Raw genomic sequence first — 19,631 nt, forward strand, 5'->3', positions numbered from 1 at the left:
TAAAAATATTATAACTGAGTAACGAAAAATGTATGGATGGGCAAGAGTTTCTAGACTCATGTTCAAACGTCCTTTTTTTGTTCAAAACTTACCATAGTACAATATAGGAACGTATGAAAATTTTGTCATGAGCCACCCTGTAAAAATATGCAAACAATACTTCATAGTTTTTCGATAGAAAACAATGGAATGTATCAGTAAATCTGTAATAAAAACGAAATGTATTGCCCTTCTTTCGTTCGCAATACTAATAACAACCGAATCGAAAACATTTAATCGCAGAAATTAAACCATTAGACTTTATTTGACTGGGTTGGTAACCTACGAACAACGACTCTTTAAAACTCTGTAGCAAACGCAGAGCATATCGGAAATAATGGAACAGACTAATAACAACCAATTCTGGTGATGAACCATTCAGTGAAACGAAATGCTTAACTAATTATTTTCAGAATCGTAAAAATGTCAAAATAAGGATTTATAAGATCGTGGCAGATAATGAGATAGAGATTGTAGTTTATTTCATTATTTCCAAAACGCTCCATTCTTATTACACGAACGAAAGCAAAAATCCGATATGTCTCATCGATATAAACAACCTCCAAGGGTTTGCATGACCCCTACAACTTTCAACAACATTTCGCCCTCAACAACATCAGGGCAACACAACGATTTTATTACACAGGGCAACGTCGGAACACTCGCTAATTGTGATCCGCTCGCTTACCGTTCATGTAACCGATCCAGCGGTCGGCGGTCTTGCGGAAAATCGGGTCGTCCTCAATGGTGGCAAGGAGTAGTAGCTGATTAACATGGGTAGCATGGTAGTCCCATCGAGCCAAGTTGGGCGCTATGCCCAACGTGAAATGGCGCAAGTCGTAGGCGGTCATGCTGCCCATGTCGAAGAGCGGTAGCATATTTTTTAAGGTGGTTATGCCCTGGTTGTAGAGAAATTCGGCCTCCTGAAGTGAAAGTTTAGGGAATGTTGTCAACATTTTTCATACAATTTTTAGGCGAATACCGCAGTAAATCATAACCACGACACGAATTACAAGTTTTATGAAAGAGAAAATTATTAAATATTTCTTTACTACAAAATCTACTTATTTTGTTGCTACAACCCTACTTATACTTTATTTTTGAATAAATTGTCATACCTGGGCTTGCCCTACCGGAGCAATACTCAGAAGATCATATAGGCCCAACAAGGAAAATATAAAGCCATTGAGTACGAACGAGGCTGGTTGAGTGGGGTACTCCTCATACCAGTGATACTTATTAAGGAAAGTGGCTAAAACGCCACCGTCTGCAGCTGAAACTCTGAAATACAGACTTCTACAGTATACAAAAATCTCATGAAAAAAAAACGGTAGTTTAATTGAGGGGGTATTTAAATAGGGGATAGTTACATTCGGGTATTTACCTAACAAGTGCAGAAAGTCATCTCACTGCATTTGAATAATTGAGTGTGGTAATAACATTTTGCAAGTAATTAATTGGCTATTAGGGGACAGTAATAACTTTTCTAGGACATGTGTAATACTTTTTAATGGCTTTGATAATAAGATAATTTATACAGAAATGGAGAAATTGACCAATTCTTTACTCTGATTTTGTCGTTTTTATGGAAATTGTCTTGATAACTAATTTACCAAAAGATTAAAAAACCAGGTTTTGAATAATATCTAGAAAACTTTATAAAGAAAATTATTTTCAGGTGAACAATAGAAAATGAGTAGAGAGTTATCTAGTTTCTCAATATCAAGATATAATTGTAAGTTATTTGAACCATCAGCCTTTCAATAAAACAAAAGTTACGTTAGTGTTGAAACACCTAAACAATGTAGATTATTTTATTACCTAAACGGTTTTAATCCATTAAGAGCAGTATTCAGATATCGTTGATCTCCACCTGAGTGATGAAATGCTCTCGCTAGAACTGATATTGCGTGACCCTGCCCCATACTGGAATACCAACCTAAACAACAATAATATACAGTAATATAGAGTTTTTTCTCTTTAATCATACAATGTTATTCTTTCTGCGCTAATGATTTTTAAAGTAATATTTGAGTTTTAAATATTCCAATTTTCAATGCTAGATTAAATGGCTGATTTAATATTTGATACTGCCTAGCAACATCTAACTTACCAGGTTCTAATACTACAAAATCTGCAGCAATTTTCCTTTTCACAGGAATAGGCCAGCCTCCAGATTCAGAATCCTGGTTCTTAACAAACCATTCTGCAGCATCATAAAATTGTTGCATATGCTCAGAAGATGAGATTGTTAAGTTGTCGAATGAACCAGATCCTCTATAAAAACAAAATTTTTTAAAAGCAAAACTACATTAATATTACTCTTTCACTTACCTTAATGTTATACCCACAACTTTTAATTTCGATTTTGGCACTTTATGCCTCAACTTTTCTTTAGTCAGATAGTTCAACCCCTTTTGCAGATCCACTATTAAATCCCTTGTTAATCTTTTCCACTCAGATATTAACCCAATACCATGGTAAATATTACTTCCCTATTGAGCAAAAAACTTTCAGTACATTATTGAATGAAATTGCAAAGCAATTTTACCTCAGTTGTAATGAGAATATCGCTGACAATGTAGTGAAGAAAAAACACTTCCTTATTTTCCCTATTTTGTAAAGCAACAGTAAAACTACTATTGCCACTCAATAACAAATCAACTTTTAAAACAAAGCTTAAAACATGATCCATTTTTAAGTGGATCCCTTCATTGTAATTCTCACTAGTTTTGAAGTGTAAGACTTTAGTCTTAGCCCCCTGAGTAAAACCTCTTTGCAAATTTGCTGATTCTGGTACAGCCCTAAAAACCCTTCAATTTAAGTGACTAAATAGAATATTACAAAAAAGTTACCATTGTGCCAACACTTCATCTGCATCCTCGACAAGTTTAATTCTAGGCTCAGGCTCTGTCAGGTTTTTGGAATAGTGTGATAGACCAAACTGAGCAATTTGTGTTGGGTAATAATAGCCTTGACTCTCCCATTGAGTAGAAACTGGAACTCCATCTGTTGCACTTACACATTTCACCCTTTCCCTCACTTCAACATTATAATTCTCAAAGTACATATAAACACCTCGAGGGTCATAATTAGTTTTTGGGTGATAGACCTTACTATAGCTATGTGACCACTCGAACCTATTGTCACTGCTCAGTTCACCATATATTTCAAAATATTTCTTCAAGAAGGTGACGGGAACATACACTTCTTGATCATCCTTCTTGCACCCAATTGAATATTCGCCATTAATATCACAGTGTATATCCACAACACTTTGCAGTTCAAGCACATTAAAGCTTTGATCTCTGGGACTTTGCAAATTTGAGGCCTGAGTATTGCACATTGAATAAAGGACGACAATTGCAAACAACGTAAAGGAAATTAAAAAGAGCATTGCTATTTTGTTGTTGAATCTCATTATAAAAAAGAATATTGGTGGGTCCTGAAACAAGATGAGGGTTTGATAGTGCCATTTTGGTGAGTTGTTAGTTATTAAAGCTCTTGCGGACGTTTTATTTACCTTTGGATAAAAAATGTTCCTGCTTTGGGAGCAGCCACTGTTTGGTCGGAGGTTATTCATTAGTTACTCACATCCTAACACCACTTCATGTAAGAAAATTTATTGATTTGATACCAGCAGTTTGTTTATATGCGAAGTCAACGGGCGATATTCGGTTACTCATTAATAATCCTTTTTTTCATGAACTAAAGGTGTCTAATTGCAAAATAAACTTGATAAACAATTTCAATGTTTATTTTTTACTGTAGCAGTTGTGACATAAAGGTCGTTTGCACTTGTAGCTTTTGTCAATGTCAATTATCTGTCACTAACTCCTAGAATAGCAGCGCTAAGCAACCAACGGATTCCACTCTTTCGGCATTAATACTGTGATTACTTTGTAAAATTCAATTTCTCTGCAAATTGTATAATCTTTGTCTATTATCTACATTAATAAACATTTCGAATTAAAATAAAGTTAAGTAAACCGCTACGTTCCAGCTAATATACTGGATGATCATAAAGAAACCTCGCAGTAGGCGGTGAATTATGAACGTAGGGCGTCAATTAAATCATTTGTTTTTTATTATTAATGATCTGGATCTGGGATCCTTTTTGGTATAAGGCGTAAATTTGCATGAAAAAAGCCGTAGTTCAATAGGACTGCGTCATTACTTTTTGAACACAACTGCGCTGGCCCTGAAATACTAAGAAAACGAACAATTACTTTGTTTGATATCTCATAGCATTTGATCCCCCTTAAAGTTTCATGTTCAAAATTAAAAAACGGACAGTACAGTGTTTCAAAAAGGTTGTAGAGGACATTGCGGTGAACAATTTTTACGAAGAAACCCTTGGTCAAAAACGATCCATTTTGGCTCCAGGGTCATTTTTATTCAAAAACGTAATGCTGGCTCGCTGTTACCCCAAGACTTCGATATTTAATTTATTTTTATCAAAGATGACTAAAAAAAATTACAATAAAGGTTCAAAATGTCGACCCCCAACCTGATTATGTAAATTTCTTCTTTAAATCATTGAATCGCGCATCTGTTGTTTACTAGTTATTGTTTATAATTGTTCTTCATATTTTTGTGCTTAACTTGTACTTGTAATATTCATTATAAATAATTTATCTTAATTGAATAAGGTTTAATTAATATTTAGTTATGGAATTATTTAAATAAAAACGTAGAAGCCGATAACGAAGGATGCTGGCAGTGCGATTCCTGCAATCCAACATTTGTGAATCATTTGGCTAAGATTTATGTTTAAATGAATGCGTGCACCATTTATCGCGTGTAACAAATTGTATTTTAATTGGTCGCTAAACATTCGTATGGGTCACAACTTGGCTGCAAATGCAGGTAATTTTAAGGAATAAATAATTATATATAAAATAATTGAGAAATTAGAATAAGAAAAGGCTGCAGGTCTTACTTGTGCTAAGAAAACGGGAACAGGATGCATGTAGAAGTATCCAATTAAACTTTTAGACTTAAGCTCGGCATACGGGCATACAGAGGATACTGGAGTAAACACGATAGGGGTCATTCAACTAAAATATTTTTAAATTAGTGGCACTTCCGGCTAGACTGTAAGTATAGGTATAACACCTTTTTTATTTTAAATTAAACACCCTGTATATTTTTACTTATTTGAATTGTATAACCGTCGAAAAATAAAAGATCAGTCTAAAATAAGGGTTCTACGCTGACCTGCAAGAAAAGTAACGGAACAGGGCATAAGGAAACCTTAGACAATGGGACAATAACTTCTACTTATTGGGCTAAATGGGGCATTGACTTCTACTATCCCGAAGCTATTCCGGACTCCTTCCAAGTTCTGTTTCCAAGAAACTCCAGATCCTTCAACGCATCCTACTTGGAAATTATTAATACAAGAATTAAAGAATACCTAGATAACAAAAAAGGTGATCAAATATCAGCTATTAGGTATTTAAAATAATTTATTTATAAATAAATCTTAAACTAAATATTTGCTTAACAATAGCAATAATATCACTGATTGTTTAATGAGTGATGGAGCCCTTAATATCATAATTTACATCTTTGAAATCACAACCATAATTTCACATATCTTTTGCTATATTGGAAAATTGTATTTCAATGTGTCTTTGTGGTTTTTTAATATTTAATTAAGATTAAATGGACTTAAATGAAATTTTCCTGTATTTGAACTTGATTACTATAGATAATCACAAAAAATCAATTCATTGTCACGTTATTTTCACAATATAACATTATGGGCATCAAAGGCTCTCTTCTCTCTCTCGACCATTATATATATATATATAGGGCTTTCCAGTTGTAAATTATAAAAATTAAACTGATAATCTTGTCATTTTAAATTTGGGGAAATTTTTAGCCTTACAAATATAAATGATATGCCTCAATTGGTGTTGAAAACTTACAGGGTGCTTGATTAAACCAGATCCTCATCTATTTTTTCCTAACTTTTTGTCTCTTAACAGCGATCACCATGTAGATGTTCTGTACCAACTGAGGCGGCATACTGTTTATATTATGAGGTTTTTTTAAAATTATCACCCATTATCTTGTATATCGTATGGAATAAAAAGTTGCGAAACATTTTCAATACCCTGTGTATTAACAAGGCGTTTATGGAACCACATTCCTATTAAATTTGCTGAAAATAAGATCTTCCTTCATCAATAAATTTTGAAATTTATAACTGGGATGCCTAGATGATCATCGGGTGTACCTGAACCATACTGGTGCAACTGGACTAGCTTGAGGAACTCTATATCTATGTAATTAGGTACCTGTATCACATATAAGTACCTACACAGTATATATTTAAAATATTTAAATTAATAAAAATATAAACGTGTTCTATTCTGAGTAGTCAACAAGTCATAGATGATTGATGCTAAATGATATATCATAGGTGAATATCAATCTACTATTAAACGTGAGGAGTAACTGCTAGTGGTTCTGCTCTATCAGCAACGATCGTTTTGCTCCTCCATCAATGTACCGCACTTTTAAACCTTTAAGTATATCCCAAAACAGTAAACAGAAGAGCGAATGAGGGGCCAGTCGCATATAATTTGCAACAACTCCCTTATAAAATCCAGCGAAACCCTCGGTTCTCACCATTTTTATGAAACAATCTATAACCCCTGCGTAAAACAGCCCTTTTCCATTGGCGTCGACTCCTGAAAATCAAACTAATTAAGTATTTCTTTTCTTGTGGAAGTGTCGGATATAAGACCTTGATTGTAAAGCCTCGTCGAAACTACATCGAATGGGTTTATCACAATAGTTTGTATGAACCCACTGAAAATACTGGCGACCAGCGATGTAAGCATTGGCGAATCTCGTAAATAAAGATTCTCTTTAAGTTTGTCTTTTGATATTGCAAAAGTGGTCAGTTGGGAAGAGGAACCTGCCACGGCTCGGATTATTGTACCATTCACGCCCCTCCATAAACCTTTTATCTAAAAAATACCAATTCGCAGTGTAAAAAGAAACGATACTCCCTGTATCAACACATGCGTGAGTGAGTCCTCAAAAAGAACGGAAAGGTTGAGTTTTGTTACAGAGAAGGAATTTGAAGAGTTTCAAATTACATGTCTGAAAGTACGTGGAAACACTACCCACCATTGTTGCCAGGGGCAACATTCGTCAGGATCAATGGGGAACTAATTTTCTGGAAGTCATGAGTCTATTTGAGAAGAAAACAGAACGGAATCGCACAAATAAAACGAAAAATACTGATGATTTGGAAGGAAAGGTGAGATCGTCATGTCCGTTGTTAATAGAACATTTATGAAATATAAGCATAATACCAAAACTTACCCCATACTTATAGTAAATCTTCGTAATCGCACTAATAGTTCCTCTATGCCCGTGTTGATGCCCGACTGCTATCTGTTCCGCAGCCTGCGATTGAAGCTGCGTTTTGATAAGAAATAAGGGACTCGCGCAAAAAGCCCCTATGGCCCCGGCTACTCCACTAGCTATGGCACTCTTGTATAATACTGTCTTTCCTGATGAGTCAGTGAGAAATCCATGATTTTCTAAGGTCTGATACGAGCCTAAAAGTTCCAAAATAGTAAGAGGAGAATGTCAGATTTGCCTTCAGAAAATAAGATAATACCTAATCGAACACAATTTCTGACCCCATGGAGAGTCATCGCCACCCCCAGGCCCCTTTGAAGCCCTCTAATGCCTTCATTTTTGGCCACCACATAACCAGCATGGAATGCATTTTTGTAATGGATGGCATGTTGCCCCTTTGCTTGCAATTCACCTTGTAACTGCATTCTGGTTTTGAGGACGTCGAAGGGGTTGCTGAAAATAGAGGCGCCACTAGCCGCCAAGCCTCCGCAAATGAAGTCCATAGCTATAAATCTAGGAGAAAAAATATTGTTTTTCATTAATTAAAGACATTTAGCAGTTATTGTGCTATGACAACCACTGCACAATTGCAGTGGTTGTCATAGCTTTGTAACGATAGTAAGTACCACATTAGGATACTACACAGCATTTCTATATTGCTATTCTGTGGTTGAATCACATTATATAAAAAGAATATTGGGAGTCCAGAAACAAGATGAGAGTTTGCTAGACTCACTTTGGTGAGTTGTTAATTATTAAACTTCTTATAAGCAGTTTAGTTACCTTTGGGTAAGAAATGTTCCTGCTTTGGGAGCAGCCACTGTTTAGTCGGAGGTTATTCATTAGATACTCACACCACTCCTAACATCACTTTAAGACAAATTTTAGATTTGATACCAGCAGTTTGTTTATATGTGGAGTTAATGGGTGACATTAGATTACTCATTAACATTCCTTTTTTATAAACTAAAGGTGCCTAATTGTAAATTAAACTTGATAAACAATTTCAACGTTTACTTTTTGCTGTAGCAGTTGTGACATAAAGGTCACTTACACATGTAGCTTTTGTCAGTGTCAATTATCTGTCACTGACTCCTTGAATAGCAGCATTAAAACTGTGATTACTCTGTAAAATTTAATTCTTCTGTAAATTGTATAAATCTTGCTCACTTCTTATGCAACAAACACTAAATAACAAAAAGTTAAGAACACTGCTGCTATGTTTCAACTAATATACTGGGTGATCATTAAAAAAGCCTCACAGTAGGCGGGGAATAACCCTTGAAACACTAAGACCTATCTATCTCATCGCCTTTGATCTACCTTGAAATTCCATGTTGAGTGTTAAAAAACGCACAGTATAAGGGTTCGTGAATTGTTACTCTTTAGGTTTCCATGGAAATTATATTATTTTCCAGATAAAGTTGTTAGAACTTTAATTTATTGTCCTATTCTGTGCTATTTACATATAACAAAGGATATCCCGAAGGCTTTAACAGCACATCAAAATACAATTGGAAATAGTCTCCGGGCATGTACATAAGCCGGAGGCCTATTGCAATTGCTTCTATTATATTGCATTTATTTATAGATGATAAGGTTATTTACATATTTAATTTTTATCCCCATTATCTGAATTGCCAGGTAATCTTCTCTTTTTGACAATATTTCAAGTTTTTAGAACTACGAAAATTCAATAGAATTTAAGAGGTGAAGCAGATAGAAGAAAATTTGAAAATATTTATTGTAATTTTTAAAGGCAATATTAATATGATTTATTAATTATCATGATATATATAGGGTATCCGAAAAAAGGAGACTAATCCGCTAATCACCGATTGTTTGACTATGAAGAAATCTAAAGGTAGTAAATTGGTTTCCCATATCTCAAAGCTTTAACATGCCGAGGGTTAAAGGTCAATTGCTTTTTTGCCTTATATCACCTACAATTCTTGAGATATAAAATAAAATTGACGGTATTTGCAATTCATTGATACATCTACAGGGTGACAATTTTTCTGGGTCCCAGTTCATTTTTTTCAGACGAAACTTTTTCGTGATTTCATAAATTTATACCCTGGTAAATCCCCGGTCGTCGGAAGACCGGGGACTGAGCAAGATTTTACTTCATGGGAAAAAAAGTAAAAGATACGTCTAATCTGTCTAAATTTTCCACCCAGATATATATAGGTATCATTAGTTTAAGTGGGCGCATAAAGATGGTACAAGTGAGAGAAGGACCACATAAGGTTTAATATGCCTCCGACAAAGACCGACAACGAAGTGGCGAAGTCAGTCTGGCGGGCATCTCCACTTTGGTGTTTAAATTAGTATTGATTTCATTGCCTTCGTGACGATGGAAATTTTTAAAAATATCAGACAAAAATGCAGCAATGTAAATAAATGGGAAAAACGATTAATCCATCACTAGAACTTATATTAGTAAATATTCTGGAACGGTGAGATCTGGCAAAATACTGGACTGACTCCACCCACGTCAGCCGCTCATCTCTAAACCCATTTCGTTGGTCTTTGTCGGAGGTATGCTAAATCTTGTGCGGTCCTTTTCTTACTTATACAGTTCCTATGTTTCTACTTGAACTGGTCATACCTGTATATGATTACACAGGGTATTAACAATTCGAAGGTCAGTACAGGAACCTCAAAAACCGTAAGGGATTACTGGGTTAATTGGAGCGAATGTGAACATTTTGGATTTTTCAGAATTTGAAAATGAGCGCCCAGCATCCTATAATTTTTCGTTATTTACATTTTGAATTTCCGTTTGCCACTCACATAGTGATTAAATCTGTACACTGTTGCGTTGGAGTGAATTGGAGGACGCAGGCACCATTAACTTAGTCAGGCAGGTCAGGCTTTAAATAATAACATACTCAAGCCGTAGTAGAGAACACTATTACTCTACTATGGTCAAATTGCTCTTCGGAGAATAAAACAAATGGATAGTTTTATACTACCTACTTTGTGGAAATGATAACGCCAACCATACGTTAGCGCTACAACTCGACATGATTAGAGTTTCATCGCAATCAAAGTGCCGGTTCATTGTAATTTGATGTTCTTACGTAAGCGTAAGTTTATACATAAACGCGTGTTCATGTCAGGTTACTGGCGTACCTAATATTGTGTAATTTTAATAACATTAACGCGTTAAATTTATGAATGGAACTTAAAAGCTCTTACCTTAAAATTCGTGTGAAAGCTTCCTCACTATGTTGCAACTTTTGTAACTTAAGTGTGGATCAGCTACATGCCTTTCTCGGACACCTTTCGGCAACTAACAAATCCACGTTTATATATATGCTTAACATTTTGAAATTGAAAAATGGAGTATAAACGTGCGGTTGCTTAAACAATCTCTATTTGATTAGAATTTATGCGTGAATGTTTGCAATAGACAAAACATCGCGGATCGTAGTTTGGTTCATTGTCGATTCGTGATAGCCGAAAACGTGATGAAGAAATGTTCGGATCGGAATTTTTAAGAGAACTGAGTCTGGCGTTTTCCACTTGTACCACAAGCGGTAGACGAAAATGAGAAATGACTAATTATAACTATACACACTGTTGACCAGAGGCGCGTGGCGCGGGTGCGCAAAACGCTTTTCAATCTCATACATTGTCAGGAGGAAAACTTCGGCTTTGCCAAGTGCACTCTGAACTGTTTTTTGTTTTTCCATGTGGAGAATGTTTAGATTTTCTTTCTGTATTCTTAGAAATACAGTTGGACAATAAATGGTTTGCTTTCTTTCAAACATATGCTATAAGTAATCGAGCACAAAGGGTAAGATAAGCGCCAAAATATTAAAATGTTCAAACCCACCTTAACTAGATATTATTATTTTAAGGCCTGCTTTTTTTTCGTTTAAAATGTACAGAGCCGTTTATAGCGAATCTGCCGTAAATTTGTGAATTAATTATGTACAACCGTATATGCAATGTTGACATTACTATACTCATAACAGGTTGGAAAATGTCATATTACCTACCTTCGCTTCTTCTACTGTACGTTACTCGCAAGGTTTTTACGGGTCTTCTGTTCACTTTATTGTTTTGAAGCTCAAATTCTTCAACATTTTGGCAAACAACTACCGTTCGGTTAGATTCACATTTGTCTATCCATGTGCATTAAAAATTTCAAATGGCAGATATCAAAAAACATCATTAAAGAATTAATCCAAATTATAAATAAATATTATAGTTGTAAATAAAATTGTTTTTCCACTTTTATGCCAGTAAATTTCAAATAATTTAAGGATAGCGCATAACAGAAATTCAGCAATCACGGGTAACTGTGTGTAATGAAGCATCAAATCGTGCGTAATAATATTACACAACAATGTCCAGGTTAGGGACATGATGCTGGATCAGGATAACTATGACAACTAGGCCACGATGCGGAAGCTATCTGTGTTGCAGGATTCTTTCGGAATACAAAGAAAATACATTTTATCTGCGGAAATTAGCATAATTATTTAGACTCCGATAAACGTATGATTAAATGTATGGAAAAAATACTTTTTTTTTAACAAAGAGAAAAGCGACAAGTAAGTTTAAGGATTTTACATTACGTCTTTTACTGTTTAGTATTTTATAACAATTACGTGTGATTGATGTTTAAAACTTGCCACCAGTGTACCATTCGCCTCTTGCACTCTAGGCGAAAGATGATCTTGAAAATGAGTAGCCTCAAATGCATTAGTGTATAAGTATTTGGTTTGTAGGTATAAATTAAATATAAATATATATGGAATGGAAAGGTACAGAAAATGAAGACGAATAAATTAGATACAACCCAATTTGGTGTTAATAAGCAGGTCCCATTCAAGTTCCCTGATCATACGAATTAAAGCCAAACAAGCAGAAAGAATTAAAATGTTAGAAATTAAAATGCAAGCAAAATTTTAAAGTACGTCGTAGCAAAATCAGACGCTTCGCCAATTAAGAATCCAACTATAGATAGGTGTTTGAGTCACGCATATTTTAAAGCCCTGTGGCACTTTATGGCATAATCAATGCAACTAATCGAACGACGAGAAGCGGAGTTCCATAGGCAATTGATGGCAATAGACTTTCCCATGTGCTAGGTACAATATTTTTCCTCGAACGCTTATATTCTTAAAAAAACGTCACACTGTAGATTTTCGAATTGGATTTTAGAGCCAGTTAATGTGAAAAATATATTACAAATAGAGGAACTGCGAAGAAAAAACGAAAAAAAAACTAAAAACACCCTATATGCTTATTAATATACATTTTTCAAATTATATTTACTTACAAAGCCGTCTCATTTACTTCTTACTGCTTCTGGGTCACCACTTTTTTGACTCAATTTAGATTCTTTGAGTATATAAATTGATGTGGCAGTGCTTATCGAGTTGGGAAAAAATATTATTAAGCAAAAAACATGATTATTTATGCAGCTTTGGTCTTACAGGCGTTCAAATGTTTCTCTTATAGAGATGCATGATTGCAAATGCAGCTCATCTACTGAGCCTTTTATATCAATTATTCACTCAGCCTCAAATGAAGTTTCCTCAATTTCCACGTTGGTAATCCAATTATGTTGTCTCTGTAAAATAATGATTAATTTATTTACACATTTTGCTGAAAACTTAATGTTCAAATGGGTTTATTTAGATACAAGAAATATTAACTGTATCTACTAATCATTAAAGAAGTCATTTAAACAAGATAGAATTGGAAATCAGGCACAAATGTTTAGATCAATTCGGATCATTCTAAATATCTGATCAATTAGTCTTTCTGAAATTTTGTAAGATACAGAATGAGGACTCCTTTCAAGTGGATATGAGAAATTTAGAGATAAAAATAAAACGCAAACCTTGATATTTATTAATTTAATTAGCATACACATCAATCCCCGTAACTCGATGGCCATAGACAGTCTAAGGGTGTTTCTTAGCCAATTTCAAGCCGAAAACATTTAATACACACTTGTGAAAAAGTCAATATTAAAAAGTTATCGGTGGTATTAAATGTAACAGAGCATCATATTATATTATAACTTCTTTAATAATGAATTTTTGTGATATGTATATAAGAAATTTTCAATTTCAAATTGATTAGGAACTCACCTTTAGTCTATGGCCATCAAGTTCATCTAAAAATGTAGAACCTAATTTTTAGGGAAACAAACAATGTGAATGTAAGTAGAATTCTGAGCGAAGGTCAGTGTGCGCCAATGGATAAAGGCCTACACAGCATCAATAGACCATTGCTTCGCTTATTGACATATATGTTAATTACGATGACTATTTATTATTATTATGGGGTACAACCTCTATACTTTGCATTAAATAAATGCTCCCTTTACGCATCATATACGTCAGTTGTATATCTCGTAGTTTGGGGCTCCATTACATCTCACACGTCACGATATAATTAGAATACGCGCTAGTGCCTATGCATTTTACAGATTAGGCTAGAACAAAGCTACAATTATATTCATAATAAACACCGTTAAATATTACTAGATTAAAGAGCATAAAATACTAGTTTATGCCTTATTTCAATATTTATGTAGTGCATATTATTAGGGGGTTCGGAGACAAACAAATAAAGTTTGCTTTTATTTCGAAAAAAACCACTAATTCTATGCAAAGTATAGCTTGTAAAATACACGCTATCATTCCCTTTACATATGGTTACGTTTGAGTCTCCAAAGCCGTTCGCAATTTGTGCTTTTCCTTTGAAATATAGAAATGAGTCTTATTTGAAAATAATCCACTACCGTCGCAATAAAAATGAAAAAAATTCCAGAAAAATTTTACGGAATTAGATTTAAACTACAAATAAATTAAGACTCAAAATAATAGTGAAAATTCTAAAACGGCACAAACTACAAACGGCTAAGGCCCGTGAAAACAACACACATGAAAAAACGCTGTCGCCAGCGCTTCGCCTAAACCAGAGTCGGCACGGAACCGTCAAATGAATCTATAAAGAGAAGAAAGCAAAAAATTGTGAAATTCCCAGCAACGTTGTGCTGGGAGATCTTGCGGTTGAAAAGGCGCAATTTTTAAGATCTCGGACATGTCCGGATAGAAACTCGAAGCAGAATCAGCTCATTTTTTGGTCATTATCTTCAGGTATTCCAGGGCGTTGTGGGCGGCGTTGGCCTGCGCATCTGCGGGCAACTTGCCGATACCGAAACAAACAGCTACCGGGAGAGTGGAGAGCTGCACCAGACATTGGCAACGACCAAATACAGATTTTTCCTCGATGTCCACGTAGGTAACTTCGAAATTTTGCTCGACGGCAATGTCCTGCAGGTATTGGATCGAGCTAAAGTCCTTGCCAGCAAGATTGACAGTCTGAAAATTGAAATGTAGCTTATAACTTTAATTAGTATGGTAAGTAATGAGCTCAATGGATATTTGAACAGTTTTCTTTTGAACCGTTCTTTAAAAGCAACACTCTTTGATTGATAAAATAGCACTACCTAAGAAGTGAGGAAAGTAATATTGATAGAAATATAATAAAAATAGGGTGATTGCAGTTTAATAGAAAAAAAGCTTTGCGTTGATTGTTCAGCAAATGATTTTTAAGGTCACGTCAATTATTTGCACGGTGAGCTCGCTTTTGGACAATAGAATCACATATTTCAGCGGTTGTACCTACACAAGGTGTTTCCTAAATATATAATATAGATTTAGTGAAATATTCCTTGGGTCTAAATATGAAAAAAGCCCGTATAAATAAATATTTGGAATCACTTCATTTCTGAGATACAAGGTATTTTTTAAGCGTAGTCCCCAGATTTCTTCGGTTTGTATTTCTTCATCTGGAAAAACTTGTTAACATACAAAAACTATAGATTGAGATACTTGAAAGTAAAGAATTTTAAAAAGCAAAATATCTGCATCTTTACCTGCAAGTCATTAAGTTTCTTGCCCGCTGACTGCTTGAGGGCTTTATGGAATTGGGACACCTTCTGCGACTGCTGGTTGTTTAGAATAGGAATTTTGCTGTCTTTCAACCCAGCGTAACGCTGCGTAAGGTTACCCGCTTTTCCCGTTATCTAAAACAATACATGAAATTGAAATGAATATGTGCTAAGATACTTTGCGCTTTTCTCCAAACTTGTTGAATTTAGTGAAAAAATACACAAATCCCGTTTCTATAGGTGAAAAAATTAAAAGAAAAAAACCGAAAATTAATTTAAAAAATCATTTCAACTCTGCATTGTTTTATGTACACAGGATAACAGAAAAACAGCAAAATACCCGAGCACATAAGATATCTAAACTGCTGGCCAAATCAACCACATAATGTTAATTAGACATAACTCGAAAGCGCAATATCAGTTTGCTGAGAAATTTAAACCACCCTCTATACTTCTAAATACTCTTCTCTTTTATCGACGAACCTAAACGACAAATTGATGAAAGCAAAATCTGTTAATTTTCGAAAATAAAAACCAACATATGTGGTTCTAAATAACAAAAACATGTGTATCGATTTTTGGAAGCTATGCAACTGTAATTCGAAAATATATTATGATTTCGCCTCGCATGATAATAAAATTATTACCTCGATGCTTCGACAGTATTCGTCAGCCGTAAAACGATTGTCTAAATTTCCTAAAAAAATTTTCCAATAGCCATGAAACACCTTTATATGGAGCGGTTCATTGGGAGCTTTATCATGTATGAGTCTACAGCCATTCGTTTACGACCTAGAGTATGGGTCATACTCAATTGTAAACATGAAAATATCGAATACCGTTAGAGAGTTACTCGTTAAAATGGAAGCAAAGGGCATTTGCCATTTATTAAAAAAAAAATCATTGTTATGTCAAGTTGACAATACCAAGAAATAACATACCTCCTCATCGGGATCAAATCCTGGAAAATTGTTCCCGTCCAAAGGTAAGTCTTGCAAAGTTTGCCACATCTTGTTGGCAGCGACACGCTTTGCGAGCTTCTTTGATTTTCCGGTACCAATTTCACGTAATTTTAAGACCTGAAGAGCATAAAAAATAATCCTTAAGACGGTTAGAACGTAACAAGACGTACACATAATAGTTGAAGAAATTGCATTATATCAATCATAAGTTACCTATAAATAATTAATGTTTGACACAGTGCAATATTTACAGATGAAGCTCTTGATACATTTATGGTAAGAAAATATCTACCAGACCAACAATCTTTAATCAAAATATTACAAATAATTTCTTGAAAAGCGACAGTGAAGATATAAGCTAAATTAACATACCTGGCAAGCAATGGTAAACTGACGTTCGTGCGGTAAACCCTCTTCATGTTCCATTTCGTACAACGGTGGTGGCCAACGGCGAGACATACACATCTCCTGAAGCCAACCAATTGGATTTCCCATGACTTTGTCATCATATGGAGACACCACTTGGGCAGTTCTATCAAAAGAACTTTAACTAATAGTGAATTATAAAAGATGTTCCATAATTTAACATTAAAATATTCAGTCTAATCAAATATATCCTTTCGGTTGTATTCTTTGAGTATACGCATAACTAGAACCAAACTTAAATTCAATTATGTTCTAGCGTATTCCTGAAACGAAATTCAGATTACAATCTGCAATTGATGTTTACAAAACAACACTATTTCCAATGCTTCAAGACAATTCAATAGATGACAAGTAACACTTAATGAAAAAAATAAAAGCTCAATTTTACACTTACATATCAGCAGCCCCAGGAGTCCCATTGGTCTGGTTGGCCTGTTCAGGCGTTACTTTGCCCACCAAAAGATCAAGTAAGTTTTTTGCAGCAGCATGTTTAGCATCCTTTTTGGACCTCCCAGTACCAGTAGCTAGAAAGTCAGAGTTCAAAAACACTCTATACCTGAAGACTGGTTCATGAATGGCTCCCTCAATCTGAAGTAGCTCATATTTAGGCGTGATCCCGCGTCTACTTAACAATTCTTGCAAGACCGACACCGGGGTCTTGTTCATAGACCCATTGACGTCTGAAGGAGTGTAAACCTAAAGAAAGTAACAATCTCAATGGAAACTTTAATTTTATTTGCTTCGAAATATGTGTGAGCCAGATAATCAAAGTGGAATTTATTTATCCATTTTGGTCATGAAACTCATAGATTCATAAAAATTTTGTTACTTGTAATTTTATGAATTGCGTAAAAACTATATAAATTGAGATAAAAGTTAAGTCAACGTCCTATAACCAGCTGATGCATGTTGGCTAATTGAGTACAGCATTGAGCACTTTATCTATGTTAAATACAATTTTTCTGCTCTAGTGTGGAAAAGTAATCCACATCTGACCATTAACTTCAGTGGCAATGCAGAAAAACATCACTTTCTGCACTTGATTATTAACTTTTTTCTAGATACCCCATAGTAAGTATGCTGAATATTGTGAAAAGCCCTTACCAGTTTAGCTTCCTCAGTTAAAGTTAACCTCTCACTTTGGAGCTGCATGGTTTTCACAGGTTTTGTTTTACGGGGATGATGAAGTCCTCCTGGCGGAGGTTGTACTGGTGGCATTCCAGGTTGCTGCTGCATGTGGCTGACAGGATGCATTAAGTAATTATCCTATTGAAACAAGTTCTCATTTAATAAGTAAAAAAAGTAAATGATAATAGAGTTTCATTGTAAAAGCAAAATAGTGGCACATTAGTAATAGTTAAGCAGATGACATATTTTCAGTTGTTATTTTACTCAGTATACTATTTAGAAAGCTTAATTTTAATATCATTTCCAGTTACAAAAAAGGAACTTTTTAGTGAATGAAAATGCATTTATACAGAAAACACAATACTTCACACATGTTCCCTTTCCTAAAAATTTGATGTATATTTACATCTACTTGGCAAAGTGTTTAAGTCAGGCAAATTTTGACTGACTAAATAATAATGACTTATTAACTGAAAGTAACCTAAGTTATGAAAAAAAGGTTACTTCAATATACTGAATGAAGCAATATGCCTTTATTGCTCAGTTGGCAGAGCAATAGCCTGGAAAGCTGGTCACTGGTTCACACCCAAAGGTGGTGGACTTTTTCTTTAATGTTAATCAATGTCAGCTAATCTTAATGGGCTACTCAGCCTCAATGACACTAATTCGTCCCATCTATTTATGGGTAGTCAAAACGTGTTGAGTTGTGAGTAAATGTTATTACCAAATTTACAGAGGAATAGACCCAAAAATAATGATACTGCAATGTACTTATCCAACTCACACACTTTACTGAGTTGACATTACTATCAATTTTTTGGGGAAAAGGACATATATGAAATACAAATGAAATGAAGTAGACCGGAACATGGTATGCACATTTCATTCTACAAAAAACATCTATTGAATTTTTAAAGTACTATTTCTCCACTTCCAGTTTCCAGGTTTGCAGAAAGAATAGTTGGATGAGGAATTTATAGAAATGTAAAGTGTGTAGAGTTTGCCCTTTGTACAAGTTGAGTTATTCTTGGAGTATTTTTCAGAAAAAAGTTACAAATGGCATGCAACAATATGAAATGACCCGTGCCGGGAGGCACGCTCCAATTCTCCCCATGGCAGAGTACTGTGCCTAGTGCCGTTTATTAATAATTATTGCTCCAAATGTCCTTACCAGTTTTTCAGTCACTGGGAATCGTGCTGTCGAAGAGACGATGCAAATAGTTTCTAACAAACGTTAATTTTAATTAAGTGTTAGTGAAGTTGAGAACCTGAAATGGCCGATACTAGATACCAATGGACCCTCCACACTTCTCCAGGCAGTTGAAGGTAAAATCAGTGTTGCCAATGTTGCCAGATCAACTTTATAAAGTGTAAGCAGACACAAGAAGAAACGAGCAAGAAGATAGCAGTTGTCTTATTAAAAATCGTATCTTGTATCTCATCTCTTCGAAGCTAACATGTATTATACTCTCTTTGTCGCACTTTTCAGCGATTTCTCGGTAGATGACGCCGCTGCGCCAGAAAAAAACCAAAATTTTCAAAAAACTGGCAACATTGGTCACGGATGTCACAACATTATCTTTAAGTTTAGGTAGTTCTAATTGTGTTTCAATTGGTATGTTGTGATTAATATGGTATTGGTAACGGTACGCCTAAATGGCCTGCCTTTTTTAACTGTGCGAGTTCAACATAAATAACATCTAATTTTGACTAAGACAGCTTAACTGCGGAATCATCAGTGTAGCTTTTACAAAATT

The 19,631-nt window shown here is 34.8% G+C and overlaps 3 protein-coding genes across 5 annotated transcripts; all 3 read right to left on the reverse strand.

Moving 5' to 3' along the window:
- Positions 1 to 373: 373 nt before the first annotated feature.
- Hsepi (D-glucuronyl C5-epimerase) lies at positions 374 to 3,935 on the reverse strand. Its single transcript, XM_066391893.1, has 8 exons — positions 3,563 to 3,935; positions 2,895 to 3,484; positions 2,591 to 2,843; positions 2,374 to 2,534; positions 2,153 to 2,316; positions 1,861 to 1,978; positions 1,158 to 1,320; positions 374 to 962 (listed from the first exon to the last, which is right to left on the reverse strand). The coding sequence occupies exons 1-8, from the start codon at positions 3,620 to 3,622 to the stop codon at positions 705 to 707; spliced, it is 1,767 nt and encodes a 588-aa protein (XP_066247990.1). The 5' UTR covers positions 3,623 to 3,935; the 3' UTR covers positions 374 to 704.
- A 1,562-nt stretch (positions 3,936 to 5,497) lies between these two features.
- LOC136410004 (solute carrier family 25 member 35-like) lies at positions 5,498 to 10,980 on the reverse strand. 2 transcript variants are annotated; one of them, XM_066391896.1, is made up of 5 exons: positions 10,633 to 10,980; positions 7,688 to 7,941; positions 7,387 to 7,625; positions 6,800 to 7,025; positions 5,498 to 6,743 (listed from the first exon to the last, which is right to left on the reverse strand). In XM_066391896.1, exons 2-5 carry the CDS (start codon positions 7,929 to 7,931, stop codon positions 6,511 to 6,513), a joined length of 942 nt encoding a protein of 313 aa, XP_066247993.1. In that variant the 5' UTR covers positions 7,932 to 7,941; positions 10,633 to 10,980; the 3' UTR covers positions 5,498 to 6,510. The 2 variants fall into 2 exon arrangements, with proteins under 2 accessions (XP_066247993.1, XP_066247994.1); XM_066391897.1 differs by lacking the exon at positions 10,633 to 10,980 and adding an exon at positions 8,212 to 8,232.
- Positions 10,981 to 13,295: 2,315 nt separating this feature from the next.
- LOC136410031 (protein Loquacious-like) lies at positions 13,296 to 19,205 on the reverse strand. Of its 2 annotated transcripts, XM_066391933.1 has the most exons (7): positions 19,046 to 19,205; positions 17,851 to 18,012; positions 17,141 to 17,442; positions 16,693 to 16,852; positions 16,300 to 16,437; positions 15,344 to 15,493; positions 13,296 to 14,786 (listed from the first exon to the last, which is right to left on the reverse strand). In XM_066391933.1, exons 2-7 carry the CDS (start codon positions 17,998 to 18,000, stop codon positions 14,538 to 14,540), a joined length of 1,149 nt encoding a protein of 382 aa, XP_066248030.1. In that variant the 5' UTR covers positions 18,001 to 18,012; positions 19,046 to 19,205; the 3' UTR covers positions 13,296 to 14,537. The 2 variants fall into 2 exon arrangements, with proteins under 2 accessions (XP_066248030.1, XP_066248031.1); XM_066391934.1 differs by lacking the exon at positions 15,344 to 15,493.
- Between the last annotated feature and the right edge of the window lie 426 nt (positions 19,206 to 19,631).

This window comes from Euwallacea similis, chromosome 7 (genome assembly GCF_039881205.1).
Source record: "Euwallacea similis isolate ESF13 chromosome 7, ESF131.1, whole genome shotgun sequence".
NCBI classification, from domain to species: Eukaryota; Metazoa; Arthropoda; class Insecta; order Coleoptera; family Curculionidae; genus Euwallacea; species Euwallacea similis.

Excerpts from the sequence above, each read along its gene's own strand:
- Hsepi (XM_066391893.1), bottom strand. The coding sequence starts at position 3,622 with ATGAATAACCTCCGACCAAACAGTGGCTGCTCCCAAAGCAGGAACATT. Across the intron at positions 2,844-2,894 it reads GATGAAGTGTTGGCACAATG|GGCTGTACCAGAATCAGCAA; the intron begins GTAACTTTTTTG and ends AAGGGTTTTTAG. Across the intron at positions 1,321-1,860 it reads AATGGATTAAAACCGTTTAG|AGTTTCAGCTGCAGACGGTG; the intron begins GTAATAAAATAA and ends TCTGTATTTCAG.
- LOC136410004 (XM_066391896.1), bottom strand. The coding sequence starts at position 7,931 with ATGGACTTCATTTGCGGAGGCTTGGCGGCTAGTGGCGCCTCTATTTTC. Across the intron at positions 7,026-7,386 it reads AGATTTACTATAAGTATGGG|ATAAAAGGTTTATGGAGGGG; the intron begins GTAAGTTTTGGT and ends GGTATTTTTTAG. Across the intron at positions 6,744-6,799 it reads GACGAGGCTTTACAATCAAG|GAGTCGACGCCAATGGAAAA; the intron begins GTCTTATATCCG and ends TTTGATTTTCAG.
- LOC136410031 (XM_066391933.1), bottom strand. The coding sequence starts at position 18,000 with ATGCATCCTGTCAGCCACATGCAGCAGCAACCTGGAATGCCACCAGTA. Across the intron at positions 16,853-17,140 it reads ACTCCTGGGGCTGCTGATAT|AACTGCCCAAGTGGTGTCTC; the intron begins GTAAGTGTAAAA and ends TTCTTTTGATAG. Across the intron at positions 14,787-15,343 it reads AGAAACTTAATGACTTGCAG|ACTGTCAATCTTGCTGGCAA; the intron begins GTAAAGATGCAG and ends TTCAATTTTCAG.